The sequence below is a fragment of the Pseudoliparis swirei genome, chromosome 13, assembly GCF_029220125.1.
Source record: "Pseudoliparis swirei isolate HS2019 ecotype Mariana Trench chromosome 13, NWPU_hadal_v1, whole genome shotgun sequence".
NCBI lineage: Eukaryota > Metazoa > Chordata > Actinopteri > Perciformes > Liparidae > Pseudoliparis > Pseudoliparis swirei.
Genome location: NC_079400.1, coordinates 20,248,833 through 20,266,540, shown reverse-complemented (window position 1 = coordinate 20,266,540; position 17,708 = coordinate 20,248,833). Strand labels below are relative to the sequence as shown.

Below are 17,708 nucleotides of genomic sequence, written 5' to 3'. Positions count from 1 at the left end.
CGATACAACCAGAGGAGTCGCCCCCTGGTGGTCAGGAGAGAGAATGCAGCTTTAACACATGAAGCATAGACTTCTATACAACCAGAGGAGTCGCCCCCTGGTGGTCAGGAGAGAGAATGCAGCTTTAACACATGACGCATAGACTTCTATACAACCAGAGGAGTCGCCCCCTGGTGGTCAGTTTAAACTGCAGTACATCGTGATGATGATTGTTTAATATCTTCTCACATCTTCTCGTCGCCTTCTGATGCAGACGGATGTTTAAAAAGTGTACGAAGGAAAGCAGGAACCTCTCTTCCCTCCACAGAATCCTTATCTGCCCTTCGTCTCCTCCTCTTCCTCTTCCCTCATCGGCTCATCAGACCACACATGCACAACCACAACACACACACACACACACACTGACACTCACACACACAGGGGGTTGGGCTTCAGGCGCCTCGGGGCCACCGGCCGGCCTGGAAGGCGACCGACCATCCCCTCGCCGCTCCACCATGATGCTGTACCTGCTCTTCCTCGTCCTCTTCCTCGGTGCGTATCTAACGTACTTACACATGTTTTTATTTAGCTTAAGGATTGTTGTTGTTGTTGTTGTTTACGCTCTTCCTGTTCGTTGGGCTCCATTGTTGTCCCTGAGTGTGTGCGGCAGCTCTCCTGAAACGTGACGCTCTGTGTCCTCAGGTACCGCGAGCTGCCTGACGGCCAACGGGCCGACAGAGGAGCCGAGCCCGGCGGGCGGGACCCCGACCCCCACGAGGGCCGGCGCCGGTGAGACCGCGTTTTTAATTATTCGTTTATTGTTTACTCGAAATATTGGAGAGCTCAACATGTTCCTTCTTGTTGATTTAAACATCCAGAGATTGAAGAAGGAAAACTTTTTAAAAGCAGAAGACGAGCGGGGAGCAGAGAATTATGAGACTTTCACTTTCCTTCACTATGGGAATCGATACAGGAGACAAATCCTGATTATAACGGCAACACAAACCAACGGAGCAGCACTTGCACTTTCATTTAGTTCACAATTTAAAAATAAAGTGCATCACAGACAGGAAATGAATCTAAAACCAAAATAAGCTAAACTTAAATCATAAACTCTCTGCATATATACAATTAATTGTTCAATAGAAATGTGATTTTTTTTCTTTTACTGTTTAAAACTAAATATGTCTCAATATTTCACTATTATAGAGCTAGACATCTATTTTAATTTATTTTACAAGAAACATAAAACCAAAAATAAGTTAATTTCAAGTCATAAATTCTCTGCATTTACAATTAATTGTTTTCTAAAAATGTGATTTTTTAAACCCCACCATGTACGATTTTTTAAACATTCTAATATTATTTTGAATCACTCTTTTGGCGATATTAACGATTATCGTGATGATATACATTGATCAGGAGCTCCGTGGGGATCTCACTGACTTCATCATATTTTGACAAATATTTCACAGAGATGAAGATTTCTTCGGCTGCAGGTCCGACCCACGCCGTCAACCTGACGCGCCACCTGGTGGACGAACTGGGCAACAACCAGACGTTCGTCGCAGAAGACGACGGTGAGCGGTTCCACCAACGAGAACCTGGAGTACACAGAACCATGAAGGAACCATCTGGAACCAAAAAGGGTTCTTCAGAGTGATGCCATAGAAGAATCAGTTCTGGTTCCACAAAGAACCTTTCAGACCAGGGTTCTGTAAAGAAATACTTTCATGATAATTATGAAGAGTTCTTCAAAGAACCTATAAAGGTTTCTCAAAGAACCCCCAACACATGGTTCTTTAAGGCACCATTTCTGCTTCCTTTAAGAACCTTTCTGACCAGGGTTCTCTAAAGAAACATTTCCTTAAAGAGTTCTTTAAAGAACCTATAAAGGTGTCTCAAACGGAGAATGGTTCTCCTGCAGGTGATGTTTCTTCGTAGAACCACACAGCCTCTTAAAGAACTATTTAAGAACCATATTTGTTCCGCGTGCCGCTCTGTGAGGACCTTTATTGTTGCTATAAATTGCTCTGCAGAAGCGTTTCAGGACCAGGACGACGAGTTCCTGGACCGACGTTGCCAGGAGGGGGCGCTAGAGGAGTTCAGTCACAGCTACTGTGGGGAACGCTTCCACACAGAGATGGAGTCCGTCCGCCCGGAGGACTGGTGCACGCTCACAGAGGTCATCAGGTGAGGAGGAGGCGGGACTTCAGGCGGTTTTATTATTTATTTTTCCCAAGAATACAAAATTAGCCACAAAACAAAAATCTGGATCGTCTTGGAGTCGCCCCCTGGTGGTCATGAGAGAGAATGCAGCTTTATTAAATGAAGCATAGACTTCTATACAACCAGAGGAGTCACTCCCTGGTGGTCAGTAGAGAGAATGCAGCTTTAACACATGAAGCATATACTTATATACAACCAGAGGAGTCACTCCCTGGTGGTCAGTAGAGAGAATGCAGCTTTAACACATGAAGCATATACTTATATACAACCAGAGGAGTCACTCCCTGGTGGTCAGTAGAGAGAATGCCGCATTAACACATGAAGTGTATACTTCTATACAACCAGAGGAGTCCCTCCCCGGTGGTGAGTAGAGGGAATGCAGCTTTAACACATGAAGCATAGACTTCTATACAACTAGAAGAGTCACCCCCTAGTTGTCAGGAGAAAGAATGCAGCTTTACCAATTGCGCATAGACTTCTATACAACCAGAGGTGTCGCCCCTGGTGGTCAATAGAGAGCACGCAGCTTTAACACATGACACATATAGTCGCCGCCTGGTGGTCAGGAGAGAGAATGCAGCTCTAACACATGAAGCATAAACTTCTATACAACCAGAGGAGTCGCCCCCTGGTGTTCAGTGGAGAGAATGCAGCTTTTACACATGAAGCATAAACTTCTATACACCAGAGGAGTCGCCCCCTGGTGGTCAATAGAGAGCACGCAGCTTTAACACATGACACATATAGTCGCCGCCTGGTGGTCAGGAGAGAGAATGCAGCTCTAACACATGAAGCATAAACTTCTATACAACCAGAGGCATCTCCCCCTGGTGGTCAGTGGAGAGAATGCAGCTTGACCTCCTGATTCATCCCCTGGTTTCTTCTCCAGACCTTACAATGAGATGATGCTCTGCTTGGAGAAGCTCTCTTCTCTGGTTGGCTGTTACTACCCAAACCCCGTCGTCCAGGACTTCTTCCTCTCCGTCCACTCAGGCTACTTCCACAACTGCTCCCAGGAGGAGCTCCTGGTGGCGGACGCCCCCCACCAGCTGGTGGTCGCCCTCACGCTGGTCCCCGTGAGCATCATCCCCGCCCTGGTCTACCTGGTGGTTTGCAAAAGTAGCGTCAAGGAGTGAGTCGTGTTGCACTCCAGAAGTTATGGAGCAGAACTTAAATCTAAAAGTTGGTGATATAAATCTCTTTTTTTTTTACATTGAATTTACATGACATGGTCTATACTTCACGTAGGGACACACGACGCATGAATATGTTCACATAGTTAAAGTGCCACCTAGTGGCTGAACTGGACTTTGTCGAATCCGCCCCAAACTTGTCGCGCTCGTTACAAGTCGCGGCCCGAGTCGAGTTCGACCGGCGCGTCCTCGGCCGAGCAGGCCGGCGTCCCGCCAGCTCCCCCGACCGGCGCGGGTGAGCGAGGACCCGTTCGACGCTGCTTGCAGCTTTAATTTTATATGCGTTTTGCTTTTAAAGGAGCAGTGTGTCGGAGTTAGTCGATCCAGTGGTGAAGTAACCAGCTGTTAAAGCTCTACACTGGCCCTTTAAATATGAATTCAAAATCAGTTAGCCTAGCTTAGCATCATATTAACATTATATGTTGTTTGTCTGTGAATAAAAGCTTTAATATTTGAGTGTCTTCTACACTGGAATACAGCACTCGATGAAAAACATGTATTATATATAAATACTATATATACCTTTAGTAGTATGATATCGAGGATTTCTATTTTCAGTAAATAAAGCCTGAAATCTGTTCTACTTGTTCTTGTTTTAGGAGGTTGACATTGTCAAACCTTTCTGATGACTAAATAATACAAATATATATTTTCTGGGTACATTTGAAAAAATTCTGCTCAATATTATACATTTTTTTAATTTTTACTTTTGACTTACTTTTATGATAATGAATTAATGTATGTGTTGACATAACTCAGACTTCTCTTCATACAAGGTGTTTTGTTTCTTATTTAAAGAAGCAGTTTATTCATGGAGCGGTGAGGAGACAACGACCTCATCACCTCTCTGTCTTATTGTCCTCATTTTCTTTCTTTTTGTAAATGTTTAAAGTTTCTCTGAGTTAATTATCGGTTAATGTATCTCTGAGTGACATATAAATAACATCTAATCACATATATAATTCAGAAATGTGTGTGTCTGACGTCTTTATCTTTAAATAAAACAAAATCCAGATTCAAGGGAGTTTATTTTGGATTAAAAATACATTTTATTGCCAAAGAAACCTCCTCTTTTACAATTTTTTTAAATTTATAACTTATTTGTTGAGCCAAACTACTTGAACTCAGTATTTTCAGGCACTTTATATCCCGGTGTCTTTTGGAGAAGTTACATTTACTTTGCTTTGTTCTTGTGGAAATAAATAAGCTGAACCAAACGCATGCAAAGCAACAAGAGACACGAACAACAAGGTTTCACCACCGGACGTTTCTAAAAGGATGAAGCTAATCCTAAATCCGTGGCGGTTCCTGGTGGTGCTTGTGTGCGTGTGTGTGTGTGTGTGTGTGTGTGTGTGTGTGTGTGTGTTTGCTATCCTTGTGAGGACACACAGGAGTGTCACAGTTAGAGCGTGATGACGTTGAGAGGCGGTTTTAGGGGGTTGTGGGTCAGAGTGGTTTAGATAACACATCAGGTCTATGAGAGACCTCACAAGTATAGAAGAGCCGGCATATTCTGTGTGAGCTCCATTTAAAAAGTACAGGAAAAGATTAACACAGACCATTGCTACAAAGTATATGAATATATATACACTACCGTTCAAAAGTTTGGGGTCATCCAGACAATTTTGTGTCTTCCATGAAAACTCACTTTTATTTATCAAATGAATTGAAAATTGAATAGAACATATAGTCAATACATTGACAAGGTTAGAAATAATGATTCATATTTGAAGTATTAATTTTGTTCTTCAAACTTCAAGCTCAAAGGAAGGCCAGTTGTATAGTTTATATCACCAGCATAACTGTTTTCAGCTGTGCTAACATAATTGCACAAGGGTTTTCTAATCAGATATTAGTCTTCTAAGGCGATTAGCAAACACAATGTACCATTAGAACACTGGAGTGATAGTTGATGGAAATGGGCCTCTATACACCTCCGGAGATATTTCATGAGAAACCAGACGTTTCCACCTAGAATAGTCATTTACCACATTAACAATGTAGAGAGTGTATTTTTGATTAATGTTATCTTTATTGAAAAAACAGTGCTTTTCTTTGAAAAATAAAGACATTTCTAAGTGACCCCAAACTTTTGAACGGTCGTGTATATATATATATATATATATATATTATTATACATATAATACATATATATATATATGTATTATTATAATATATTTTATATATTATATAGTATATATATAATATATAATATATAGTGTATTTATATATATATTATACATATATAGTATATATATATTATAGTATATATATTATACATAGATATATATATAGTATACATATATATTATATATATTATATATTATATAATGTATTATAGAAATATTATATAATATATAGTGTATATATATATATATATATATATATACATATACAGTATATACATATAAATATAATATATATTATATATATATATATTATATAGTATATATATAATACATAGATATATATATAGTATACATATATATTATATATATACATATATATAATATATAGTATATTTCTATATATATATATATTATACATATATATAGTGTATATATTTAAATATATTATAGTATATGTATTATATCTATTATATAGTATATATATTATACATACGTATATATATACAGGACTGTCTCAGAAAATTAGAATATTGTGATAAAGTTCTTTATTTTCTGTAATGCAATTAAAAAAACAAAAATGTCATGCATTCTGGATTCATTACAAATCAACTGAAATATTGCAAGCCTTTTATTTTTTAAATATTGCTGATTATGGCTTACAGCTTAAGAAAACTCTAAAATCCTATCTCATAAAATTTTAATATTTCCTCAGACCAAGTAAAAAAAAAGATTTATAACAGCTGAGTGTTTGTCAAGGCTCAGGAAACCCTTGCAGGTGTTTCGAGTTAATTAGACAATTCAAGTGATTTGTTTAATACCCTACTAGTATACTTTTTCATGATATTCTAATATTTAGAGATAGGATATTTGAGTTTTCTTAAGCTGTAAGCTGTAAGCTTCTTCCCGCTCCTTCCTCTTCCTCCTCCTCCCTCTTCCTCCCACTCCTCCTCCCTCCTTGCGTTGATTGTTGTTTGTCATGTCCAAATGTTGCACCTTCCACCAAAAAAAATTCCTCGTTTGTTTGTGAAAACATTCATTCTTTGGCAATAAACCTGTTTCTGATTCTGATTCTGATTCTGATTCTGATTCTGATAATCAGCAATATTAAAAGAATAAAAGGCTTGCAATATTTCAGTTGATTTGTAATGAATCCAGAATGCATGACATTTTTGTTTTCTTAATTGCATTACAGAAAATAAAGAACTTCATCACAATATTCTAATTTTCTGAGACAGTCCTGTATATTAATTCTCTCACATTAAAACATTGTCTTCTTAATCACGCTGCAAATATGTGACCATTTCAACCAAAGTTGGATCTTTTTAGAGACCTGAAAGGTAAAGTTATCCTTTTCTTTACAAGGACAGAAAGTCTTCCGTGTTAATCGATCCGGTAGGGAACCACAATGATCCCACGTGCTGTAACATTCACTGGAACCAAGAAGACCGTAACAACGTGGACCAAAAGTACACAACAAGTCTACACACTTTTGGCCAGAAAGGACACGGGGACACCAAGTGGCTCAGATGAGGTAAAGGAAAATTGCTGCAGATATTTTTTTTTACGACATGGATCTTTTTTTTTTAATTAAAGGCCGGAGTTCTTAAACTTAAACTTCTTAAAACATCTAAATAAGTGATTCACATCACCCGACAGTGACTATTGTTCAGTGAGAGATGAGGTGACATCAAACAGATTTGAGTCTTTACTCTTTCATTTTCAAGTAAAGTTTTTTTTAGGTATGACAGAGTGTATTTTATATGTTCAAGTGAAAATACCAAGACAATACACAACATGAAGTCAGAGCTTTTATTTTGAAATGATGATCAACAACCATGAAATAAGGCAGGTGAGTGTGTGTTTTTGGACATGTTGAGTTACACCATTTAAACACTTAGTTAACAATGATAGTGAAACTAAAAATATACGTTTAGCTTTTGGAAGTAGTATAAAGTTGATCCACACACACACACATCCACATACTTCTACATTTGACGAATGCAATAATTAACAATATGCAAATGTTTCCGACACTTTAGACTTGTGATATTTAGAAGCTCTAAAGCATTTACACGTTCGTCCCCAAACAGGTTAAGCATCTTGACCTCACTTACATTTATCTCATTTGTTTGTTTGTAACCATGAATCTGTTTAGATGATGAGGTTTTCACTCCGACCCGTCCTCCTAAAAATGAAGTTCCCACACAAGAAAACTGCATTTTTAAATTTGTTTCGAGGGGAACATTTCGTCATCTTCTGAGGTATTCAAATGAGTCAACGGCGGTCAGGTTGGATGAGGACGGGTCCAAAACGAGGCTGAGGGCCGTTGAATGAGAACGTAATAGTGTTGGCGAAGCTGCTAGAGGAATATAAATAACAATTAGGAACTATCCTCTTGGCACCATAAACATCTGCAGAATATTTAACGCCAATCGATCAAAAGGCAATTCACTCAAAAACATAAACCACCAAACAGATGACGATGCATGCCCTGAGGAGCGTGATTGTCTTGACCACAGGTGTCAAACACAAGGCCCGCGGGCAGAATCCGGCCCGCCGCATCATTTCATGTGGCCCCAGACAGCTTGAAAGACACGTGATCACATTTTTTAAAGAAATTGAAGAAACATTTCCCGTGCTTTTATTTTGAAGGTTTCAAATTAAATGGATTAATGTTGTAATATTAAAGACATTTTCTTATGCATAACATTTCTACACTCAAATAAACAATAATCATATGCAAAGAGAGTTATTTAACAATATGTTCGAGTAGTTTATAAAGTGTTTCCGGCCCTTTAAGAGGGCAGCCATGATGCTGATGTGGCCCACGGTCAAAATGAGTTTGACGCCCCTGGTCTTGACGATATTGCATCGAAACCCATCCAATAGTGGCTAAGTGCTTTCAGTCCGAACCACAGTGGTGCACCATCAGACCGATGATGCCGTCAGCTAGAGCAACGGCACGACTCTGGCGGTGCCGTAGAGAGCACCGCCAGCCCTGTTGCTCAACAAGACGTATTCATTGTAATGTGAGTCAGAAACTAACTACTCCTTTTTGGTTTTTCTCCTCCCGCACAGTCGAAGGCAAAGGAATCGTATTGACGCCACAACGACGGCCGTCATCATCAACAAGACTGCTACCAGACAGCAGGCGACATCCACGGAGTGAAAGGCGTACCAGGGCATCCGGTAGGACTCAGTGCGTAAGTGTGAAGCTCCTTTGTGCCTCATGACAAACTCAATCCAGTAAAGGGCCGTTTCCAGAGGATGCATCGGTTTATCCCGATGGAGAGCGGAGAGGCGCTTCATGTTAGTTGCGTAGGAGGGATTGTGGAGAACCTCTTGTATCGCTTCCAGAAAGCTGTGACGGGTGAGTCGGGTGGCATCCACCCCCTTGGCGGCGCCTCGCTCCTCCATCCTCAACACGTTCTCGAACTGGTCGAACAGAAGCGGCATGCCGATTATCGGCACCCCGTGGTACATGGCTTCGTAGATCCCGTTGGTACCACCGTGAGCCACGAAGGCGCGTATCTTTGGGTGACCCAAGAGGTCGTTCTGGGGCATCCACTTCACCAGGAGGGTGTTGTTGCCCAAATTCTTGGGGGGCTGCTTCATGGCATGCCTCCAAATGACCTTTTGGGGAATTTGGGCAAAAGCAGCAGCGATTTCAGAGGTGATTTCTTCCGGGAGGCCATTCACCAGCGTGCCAAGCGACATCAGGATGAAGCCGTGCTCTCCCGAACTCTGAACAAACTCCTCCAGCTCTGAAGATAAAGGCTGAGAAGACTTTGACTGGAAACCACCAATGTAGGCGATGTTTGGCATGGTGGGTCTGGGGAACTCGAAGACAAAGTCCACCCTCATGAGCCAGATGTCGGCTCCTTGTAGAAGTTCATAGAAGTTCACGTCTGGACCAAAGTACCGATCTACCAGTCTATCATAATGAGGGCATACTATAAACTTATCAATGCACATGTTGATAACATACTGGAATGTATTCTTGACCCGCTGCCCAAAGTTCATCTTATCTGATACGGCGTATCCTGACGTTGGAACGTAGGATGTTGGAGACGGAGCCACCACGAAATGTCCCTCCCCACTGGTGATCCATCTCACGTTGAAAACCGTCGGCAGCTTAAGTTCGTGAGCCACCAGAACTCCGACCGGCAACCCGGGGTCCAGGAGAACCACGTCATACTGCGTGTCACGAATACTCTGCATCAGAGTCTTGTTCTCGAACATTTCCACGGCCAGCATGCTGGCCTGTTGGTGAATGTTCGACAGCGTGCCGAGCATCTCCCAGTAGAACTTCACAAAGCCGCTGAGAGTCGCCCCCTCTTTGTGAATCGCCAGCATCTTGACCACGAAGCTCACAAAGAAGTCCTCCTGCTCGATGATGATGGCCGACGGCAAGGCGACGGTGAGGGAGCGGTAGTGCGGAGCGCTTTCTTTGATGTACCAGCTGGTGGCCGTGCGGACCACGGTGACCTCGTGGCCCCTGGCGTGGAGGCTCTGGATCAGCAGGTTCATGTTGACCCAGTGGCTCCCGTCCACCGGGAACACCAGAATCTTTCCGGCCTGGACGCCGGAGCTCATCAGGAGCGACGCCGTCGCCACCAGAAGCAGAGCGGAAGCAACCGTGACGCCCCCCATTGAACGACCTTGAGGCAAAAAACAAAACAAGCTCATAAAGCACTTTGAGAACACACTGAGAAAAATACATTATGGAGTTTTACAGAACTTAGTTCGGGAACAATGACCACGCCCCGAACGTAGCTCATTACCTGCTCACTAAGCATTTAAACCCAGCACACCTGTCCAGCTCCCCGTGACTCTGTCTCTACATCCCCCCCCCCCCCCCCAACCCCTTTGTTTAAAACATATCTTCCTCTCTCCATTACAGGAACGGGGGATTCCGCACTCCGAAGCTCCAAGAAGAGACAACCCCCACCCACGAGTCTCCACTCCCCGTTCCCACCAGCCACCGGGACACCGGCAACCACCATCACACCCCGCCGGCCTTCTCCCTCTCCCTCTCACCCATCTACCCCCTCTACCTCCCTTACCTCTTACACCCGACCTCCATCCCGTCCCCCTCGACCCATCCCTACATCCCTTCCCCTCGACCCCTTTTTCCTTTTCTTACTTTCGCAATAAACCGTTGAAACTCATATCGCTACCAGCGTGATCATTGTTAGTGAATCCCTGATAGGAATTTGACTTGTTGCTACACTTGAAGCCAGAAGGAAGTGACTCCATGAAAGCACACAGAGCCCGCCGTGGACAGGAAAATCTGGAATGTTGATTTAAGGGACCAAAGTCCAGAGGAATGCCTGAGCTAACCTATGCCAACTGTTACGCTGCATACATAATCTCCTCATCTGCATACAGCGAGGACTAAAACCACTGAAGTGGAGTCTCAGTTCATCGCATGCAACAGTTTTCTTTTCTGCACGTCTAACATCGGGGACTGTTCATAAAGAGGAATCTAACACCCGGGGCTCAGCCGCCTGCGGATCAGCAGCACAGCTTGAGCACAAGTCAAACAGAGTATCTCGGCTTCAGTAACGCCTTGAAGGCATTTGACCAGAGTTTTGAATGCATTGAGAAGAGAAGTGTGAGAACCTACCGTTAAAGTCTCCGACGTGGTGGAGGTGTGCTCTCTTGAGCCTGCTCTGGACCGGCGGAGCCCAAACGTCTGTGTGGGAAACAATCCAAAGTCCAAATGCTGATTATTCTGTTGCATCAGGAGGGGGAGGGGCTGTTGGGGGACGGTCCAACCAACGGACTGCAGTGTGCATGTTTGTCTTTGGAAGGGAGGAGAGGAAACCGACTTCAGCACGGAGTCCACCCCCGCTCACTCTTCCTACTGCTGGTGTCCTGCTGTGACCGGCACCACAAGCTCCCCCTGCAACAACAACAACAACAACAACAACAACAAAAGTAAAGCCGCTGATGAGAAACGTGGAAAAAAAACGTGAGTTATTTTTGTATATAATCTTTTCTAATATGTTCAATCCATTGAAGACATGTTTGGTTATTCTGGTCCCGTAGGAGCCTAACTGTTGGTTTAGTTTACCAAACCTAACTTTCGGTTTTGTTTACTAAACCTAACTGTTGGTTTAGTTATCTAAACCTAACTTTTGTTTTAGTTATCTAAACCTAACTTTTGGTTTAGTTGTCTAACCCTAACTTTTGGTTTAGTGGTCTCAACCTAACTTTTGGTTTAGTTGTCTAAACCTAACTTTTGGTTTAATTGTCTAAACCTAACTTTTGTTTTAGTTATCTAAACCTAACTTTTGGTTTAGTTGTCTAACCCTAACTTTTGGTTTAGTTGTCTAAACCTAACTTTTGGTTTAGTGGTCTAAACCTAACTGTTGGTTTAGTTGTCTAAACCTAACTGGTGGTTTAGTTATCTAAACCTAACTTTTGTTTTAGTTGTCTAAACCTAACTGTTGGTTTAGTTGTCTAAACCTAACTTTTGGTTTAGTGGTCTAAACCTAACTGTTGGTTTAGTTGTCTAAACCTAACTTTTGGTTTAGTTGTCTAAACCTAACTGTTGGTTTAGTTGTCTAAACCTAACTGTTGGTTTAGTTATCTAAACCTAACTTTTGTTTAAGTAATCTAAACCTAACTTTTGTTTTAGTTAACTAAACCTAACTGTTGGTTTAGTTGTCTAAACCTAACTTTTGGTTTAGTTGTCTCAACCTAACTGTTGGTTTACTTGTCTAAACCTAACTGTTGGTTTATTTGTCTAAACCTAACTGTAGACTGAAAGTCAAGAATAAGAGAGAGTCCGAAGCAGTTTCAAGTCTTTGGGCTGAAACCCACGTTGAACTTCTGCTTTCCCCAAAAGGAGAACAGCGCTCAGTGAAGGAAGGCATGACACATCTCATCCGGATCGCCCCCCCGACGGTCCTTCTGTAGCGATGTCTCCTCGTAGCGCCGTGCTGGGCCTGGTCTTCACCGCCGGCTGCTGCTTCATGTGCGCGGCCGACGTCGGGGACTTCTCTCCGTGCCTGCAGGTCTTCTACAGGTCTTGGCCCCCTAAAGGTCTGGAGGGGACCCCCATCTGCCAGCGGTTCCACAACCAGTACCGCTTCGCCACGCTGTACAGCCGGCCGCGGCGCTCCCCGTGGTTCTCGGCGTACTTGTACACCTCACCGGAGGGAAAGAGGCCGAAGTCCTTCTGGAAGTTTGAGCCTCAGGTGAGAACGTTTTCTTAAATGAGACACAATAAAACACTTTATTATTTTTTTCATACATTTATATTTTGTTCCTATCTGTTTGCTGTTTTGTTTTTAAGTCTGTAAAAAGTTTTGTGTCAAACTTATTTAAAATTCAAATCTTTTAATTTCTATTCTCGATAAAAAAAACTTTAAAGAGTGTTTCTATGAGAGGTGCTCTACTAATTACAACATATTAATATTATGATATCATCGTTCAGTCTCGATGTGACTGAATAAATATAGGTTAAACAATATATAATAATTGTTAGCGTCCCATAAAATAAGTAATTAAAACGGTCAGAGGTTAAATTTACTGTTTAGAAGATTAAATAGGATTCAACAGTTTATTCTAGAGTGAATATCTTTTTCATTTAACTGTTACAACACAACATATTGTGTTAAAACAATAAATTGTTCTTGAACATGATCAGAAATAAAAACAATGTTATACTGAAGTTCCAGTTTATCATTAGTTTTATAATATTTAACAAGGTGAAAAGAACTCCACACATGTAAGAACAAGAAAATGAGGAAATGACCCCAAATAAAGCAGAAGCGTCTCATGTTCATGATCTTTGAACTCAACTGAGGTCACGATGTTTAAACATCTACTTGAGTAGCTTTTTCTATAATTATACATAATTTTAACAAAGCTAGAATCTGGTTCTTTTGACAGAAAATGAATTAATGTATTCAATTTAAATGAAATAGAGGGATAATTATATTTCTGGCTTGAAGACTTGAAAACAGTCTTTGACGTTTTGTTTGCTTTGGCGACATTTGTGGCGACAAGCGGTAATGCAGGTGTGAGGTCAGTCGGTCGAAAGCACGCCGTTTCATCGTCGTGCTTCTCTTTGTTTGTTCAGCCAGACATAACAAAATTATAATGTATAGTTTATTCTGAAGGGACAGTTTTCATATAACAAGCAAATATTCAGAGAACTTGTGTTGTTAGCATTTAGCTGATAGCATCTCGTTATCTGATGTCACTCATCCTGTGACCACATACAGAAACAAGAAGGAGCATCTGGAACCAAAAATGGTTCTCCATAGTGATGCCAAAAAAGAACCAGTTCTTTAAAGAACCTGTAAAGATGCCTTAAAAAAATGGTTCTTCGTAGAACCACAAAGCCTTTTAGAGAACCATTTATGAACCATTGTCTCTCGGTGACCAGCTGGCCGACCCGGGGGCCAGAGGCGACATGGTCCCGTTCCCTCCGGGCCCCGTGGACCAGAACATGGTGGACAGCCAGGCGGTGGAGCTGGACTACATCAACTCCACCTTTTCCCGCGGCCACCTGAATCCGAGCCTCCACCACCGGAGCCACGAGGACCGCACCGCCACCTTCACCCTCGCCAACGTGGTTCCCCAGAAGGCGGGCTCCAACGACGGGCCCTGGAAGGCCCTGGAGCAGGCGGTCAACAGAACCCTGGCGGCGCACTGCCTCGGGGCGGCTCACGTGGTGACCGGCGCCATCCCGTACCGCGGCGCCGGCCGCTGGCTGGGGAACCGGCGCGTGGCGGTGCCGGAGTACCTCTGGTCCGCCTACTGCTGCCCGGAGTACAGCGCCAGTCTGCCGGTGGAGCTGCGGAAAGCGTTCCCGACGTACGCCGCCATCGGACGCAACGACCGGGACAGCGGCGAGGAGATCGTCCCCGTGAGCCCGGCGGCGAAGGAGCAGTTCAGAGGGTTCGATGTGAGGACCATGACTCTGGAGATCCTGGAGGGTCACCTGGGGGACCGGCTGGGGGGGGCGGTGAGGGTCTTCTATGAGCAGTGCTCTGGGTCGGACTGAGGATGCACACACACACTGACCCTACACACACACACACACACACACACTGACCCTGCAGACACACACACACACACTGACCCTGCAGACACACACACACACACACTGACCCTGCACACACACACACACACACACTGACCCTGCAGACACACACACACACACTGACCCTACACACACACACACACACACTGACCCTGCAGACACACACACACACACACTGACCCTGCAGACACACACACACACACTGACCCTGCAGACACACACACACACTGACCCTGCACACACACACACACACACACTGACCCTACACACACACACACACTGACCCTGCAGACACACACACACACACTGACCCTGCAGACACACACACACACACTGACCCTGCAGACACACACACACACTGACCCTGCAGACACACACACACACACTGACCCTACACACACACACACACACACTGACCCTGCAGACACACACACACACACTGACCCTGCAGACACACACACACACACTGACCCTGCAGACACACACACACACTGACCCTGCACACACACACACACACACACACACACTGGCCCTGCAGACACACACACACACACTGACCCTGCAGATACACACACACACACACACACACTGACCCTACACACACACACACACACACACACTGACCCTGCAGACACACACACACACACTGACCCTGCAGACACACACACACACTGACCCTGCAGACACACACACACACACTGACCCTGCAGACACACACACACACAATGCACCTGCAGACACACACACACACACACACTGACCCTGCAGACACACACACACACACTGACCCTGCACACACACACACACACAATGCACCTGCAGACACACACACACACTGACCCTGCAGACACACACACACACTGACCCTGCAGACACACACACACACACACACACTGACCCTGCACACACACACACACACACACAATGCACCTGCAGACACACACACACACACTGACCCTGCAGACACACACACACACTGACCCTGCAGACACACACACACACTGACCCTGCACACACACACACACACACTGACCCTGCAGACGCACACACACACAATGCACCTGCAGACACACACACACACACACTGACCCTGCAGACACACACACACACACTGACCCTGCACACACACACACACACTGACCCTGCAGACGCACACACACACACACACCTCCTCAAGGTACATCTTTGAAGGTTCATGCTAATTTAATGTAATTAAATCTCACAGATGATGTTTTAATGTGTCGTACGGCGACCTTGAGTGCCTTGAAAGGCGCCTTATAAAATAAATGTATTATTAATCTGCCTCTATGTTGGAGCTTTGATTGTAGAAGAACTTTAAAGGACTATAATACGTTTGTTTTCCTAAAATACATTCGGGAAGAACTGTGTTCAGCACTTTGGTGAATTTCATTGAGTGTTGGACATGAATACACAATTTGGTTGTTGTTGTTGATGTTTACCCTCTGGTAATTATATATATATAACTTTTGGCAATAAATGTAATAAGAATAATTCTATTAAATATAATATATATGTGCATATACATACATAGTTTAATATATATTATATATAGTACATTTATAGTACAGATATATAAAGTAAATGCTGTACGCAAAGTGTTTTACAGATTACATCAGAAACCAATTATAAAAACAATAAATGTAGGTAAATGAAAAGTAATCAGTAAATTTGATTTAAAGGAGAACGTTGATACCACCAGGAGGCTGTTAGCTTAGCTTAGCATTAAACCTTTACTTGTTGAGATGTGTTCTTTGGTTTTTCATTCGGTTCAAACCAACAAATGCAACACATTCATTTTAACATTAAAGGTACAGCAGGTTACCGTTGAACACAGCCACGCTGTTTCCCTTCATGTCCAGTCGTCAAGCATTTGGGACCAGAACTTTGACCCAGAACACGGTTTCATGTTCTGAAACGATGCGCACAGGAGGTCACGCCACGTTGTGACCACTAGGGTGAGACCTTGTGCAACACAATAACACAGGATGTCACGCCACGTTGTGACCACTAGGGGGAGGCCTTGTGCAACACAAGCGCACAGGAGGTCACGCCACGTTGTGACCACTAGGGGGAGGCCTTGTGCAACACAAGCACACAGGAGGTCACGCCACGTTGTGACCACTAGGGGGAGACCTTGTGCAACACAAGCACACAGGAGGTCACGCCATGTTGTGACCACTAGGGGGAGACCTTGTGCAACACAAGCACTCAGGAGGTGTTAAGACGTGCGTAAATGATTCGATCGCCTCGGGTGGAGGAGGAAAGAAAAGCGACGCCGCTTATTCTCGTGTGTGGGGACGGGAGAGGAGAGGAGCGGAGCGGGGAGGGGAGGAGAAGGGAGAGGAGAGAGAGGGGGGGGGAGGTTTGAGGTGCGGGTCGGCTCACACCGGGTACTTTATTGAGGGAAATAAGCGTGCTCTAAGGACAGAAGTGTAGAAAACTGTCGTAAAAGCACGTCGGCGACGCACAGGCGCAGCGCTTCACCGCGCGCTGACAACCTGCACTCCGGAGAGGACGCGGGGCCACGGGTCACGATGCCCGGCCTCTCGTCTGACGGTCACCCCGGATGACGGTATCCTCGCCTGGCTCGTCGAGGGGGAACGAGGAGCTCGAGCGAGGGCGAAGACCGTGCTAAGGGGGAGGGAGGCGGAGATCAGTAACTCCCTCTATATGATTCTGCGACCGTTCGGGCCTGATGAGCGACGCGCGTGCACATCGACAGTAGTAGCTGCTCTGCTCGCGACACCCCGGATGATGTCAGAACGATCTCCGCGGAGAGAAACGCTGGGTATTCAATTACCTGGTCTCACCCCAACACACTCGAGGGTACAAGGCTCGGAGAGCGGTTGACGGGACACTTATTAATATTCTATTTTTAGGACAAACTCTGCGACGAGGATTCGAGGGTTACGAGTCCCTCTCTCGGTCCCGGAACCAACCACGGCTCGGCCGACAGCCGGAGGTCTACCAGCTGCAGCGATATCTCTCGTCAGTACAAAATGTCAGTGGAGGTGTGTGAGGAATCAGTATGTGCCCTGGGTAACTGAGGTCAGTAGCAGTGGCGGCTGGTGAATTTTTTTGGGGGGGGGGGCG

General features: G+C 44.2%; 3 protein-coding genes across 4 annotated transcripts; 2 read left to right on the top strand and 1 right to left on the bottom strand.

Moving 5' to 3' along the window:
* The first annotated feature begins 451 nt into the window (after positions 1–451).
* Positions 452–4,416, top strand: LOC130203735 (receptor activity-modifying protein 3-like). Its single transcript, XM_056430122.1, has 5 exons — positions 452–531; positions 682–768; positions 1,455–1,559; positions 2,019–2,172; positions 3,098–4,416. The coding sequence occupies exons 1-5, from the start codon at positions 495–497 to the stop codon at positions 3,342–3,344; spliced, it is 630 nt and encodes a 209-aa protein (XP_056286097.1). The 5' UTR covers positions 452–494; the 3' UTR covers positions 3,345–4,416.
* A 2,909-nt stretch (positions 4,417–7,325) lies between these two features.
* Positions 7,326–11,253, bottom strand: LOC130203687 (UDP-glucuronosyltransferase 1-2-like). Its single transcript, XM_056430048.1, has 2 exons — positions 11,160–11,253; positions 7,326–10,191 (listed from the first exon to the last, which is right to left on the bottom strand). Exon 2 carries the CDS (start codon positions 10,181–10,183, stop codon positions 8,576–8,578), a length of 1,608 nt encoding a protein of 535 aa, XP_056286023.1. The 5' UTR covers positions 10,184–10,191; positions 11,160–11,253; the 3' UTR covers positions 7,326–8,575.
* A 97-nt stretch (positions 11,254–11,350) lies between these two features.
* On the top strand, positions 11,351–15,897 carry LOC130203688 (endonuclease domain-containing 1 protein-like). Of its 2 annotated transcripts, none has more exons than XM_056430050.1 (3): positions 11,351–11,507; positions 12,395–12,738; positions 13,935–15,897. In XM_056430050.1, exons 1-3 carry the CDS (start codon positions 11,486–11,488, stop codon positions 14,553–14,555), a joined length of 987 nt encoding a protein of 328 aa, XP_056286025.1. In that variant the 5' UTR covers positions 11,351–11,485; the 3' UTR covers positions 14,556–15,897. The 2 variants fall into 2 exon arrangements, with proteins under 2 accessions (XP_056286025.1, XP_056286026.1); XM_056430051.1 differs by having other exon boundaries at positions 11,352–11,507; positions 12,387–12,738.
* The last annotated feature ends 1,811 nt before the right edge of the window (positions 15,898–17,708 follow it).

Excerpts from the sequence above, each read along its gene's own strand:
- LOC130203735 (XM_056430122.1), top strand. The coding sequence starts at position 495 with ATGATGCTGTACCTGCTCTTCCTCGTCCTCTTCCTCG. Across the intron at positions 532-681 it reads CTTCCTCGTCCTCTTCCTCG|GTACCGCGAGCTGCCTGACG; the intron begins GTGCGTATCTAA and ends CTGTGTCCTCAG. Across the intron at positions 1,560-2,018 it reads GTTCGTCGCAGAAGACGACG|AAGCGTTTCAGGACCAGGAC; the intron begins GTGAGCGGTTCC and ends ATTGCTCTGCAG.
- LOC130203687 (XM_056430048.1), bottom strand. The coding sequence starts at position 10,183 with ATGGGGGGCGTCACGGTTGCTTCCGCTCTGCTTCTGGTGGCGACGGCG.
- LOC130203688 (XM_056430050.1), top strand. The coding sequence starts at position 11,486 with ATGAGAAACGTGGAAAAAAAAC. Across the intron at positions 11,508-12,394 it reads GAGAAACGTGGAAAAAAAAC|CGCTCAGTGAAGGAAGGCAT; the intron begins GTGAGTTATTTT and ends AAAGGAGAACAG. Across the intron at positions 12,739-13,934 it reads TCTGGAAGTTTGAGCCTCAG|CTGGCCGACCCGGGGGCCAG; the intron begins GTGAGAACGTTT and ends CTCGGTGACCAG.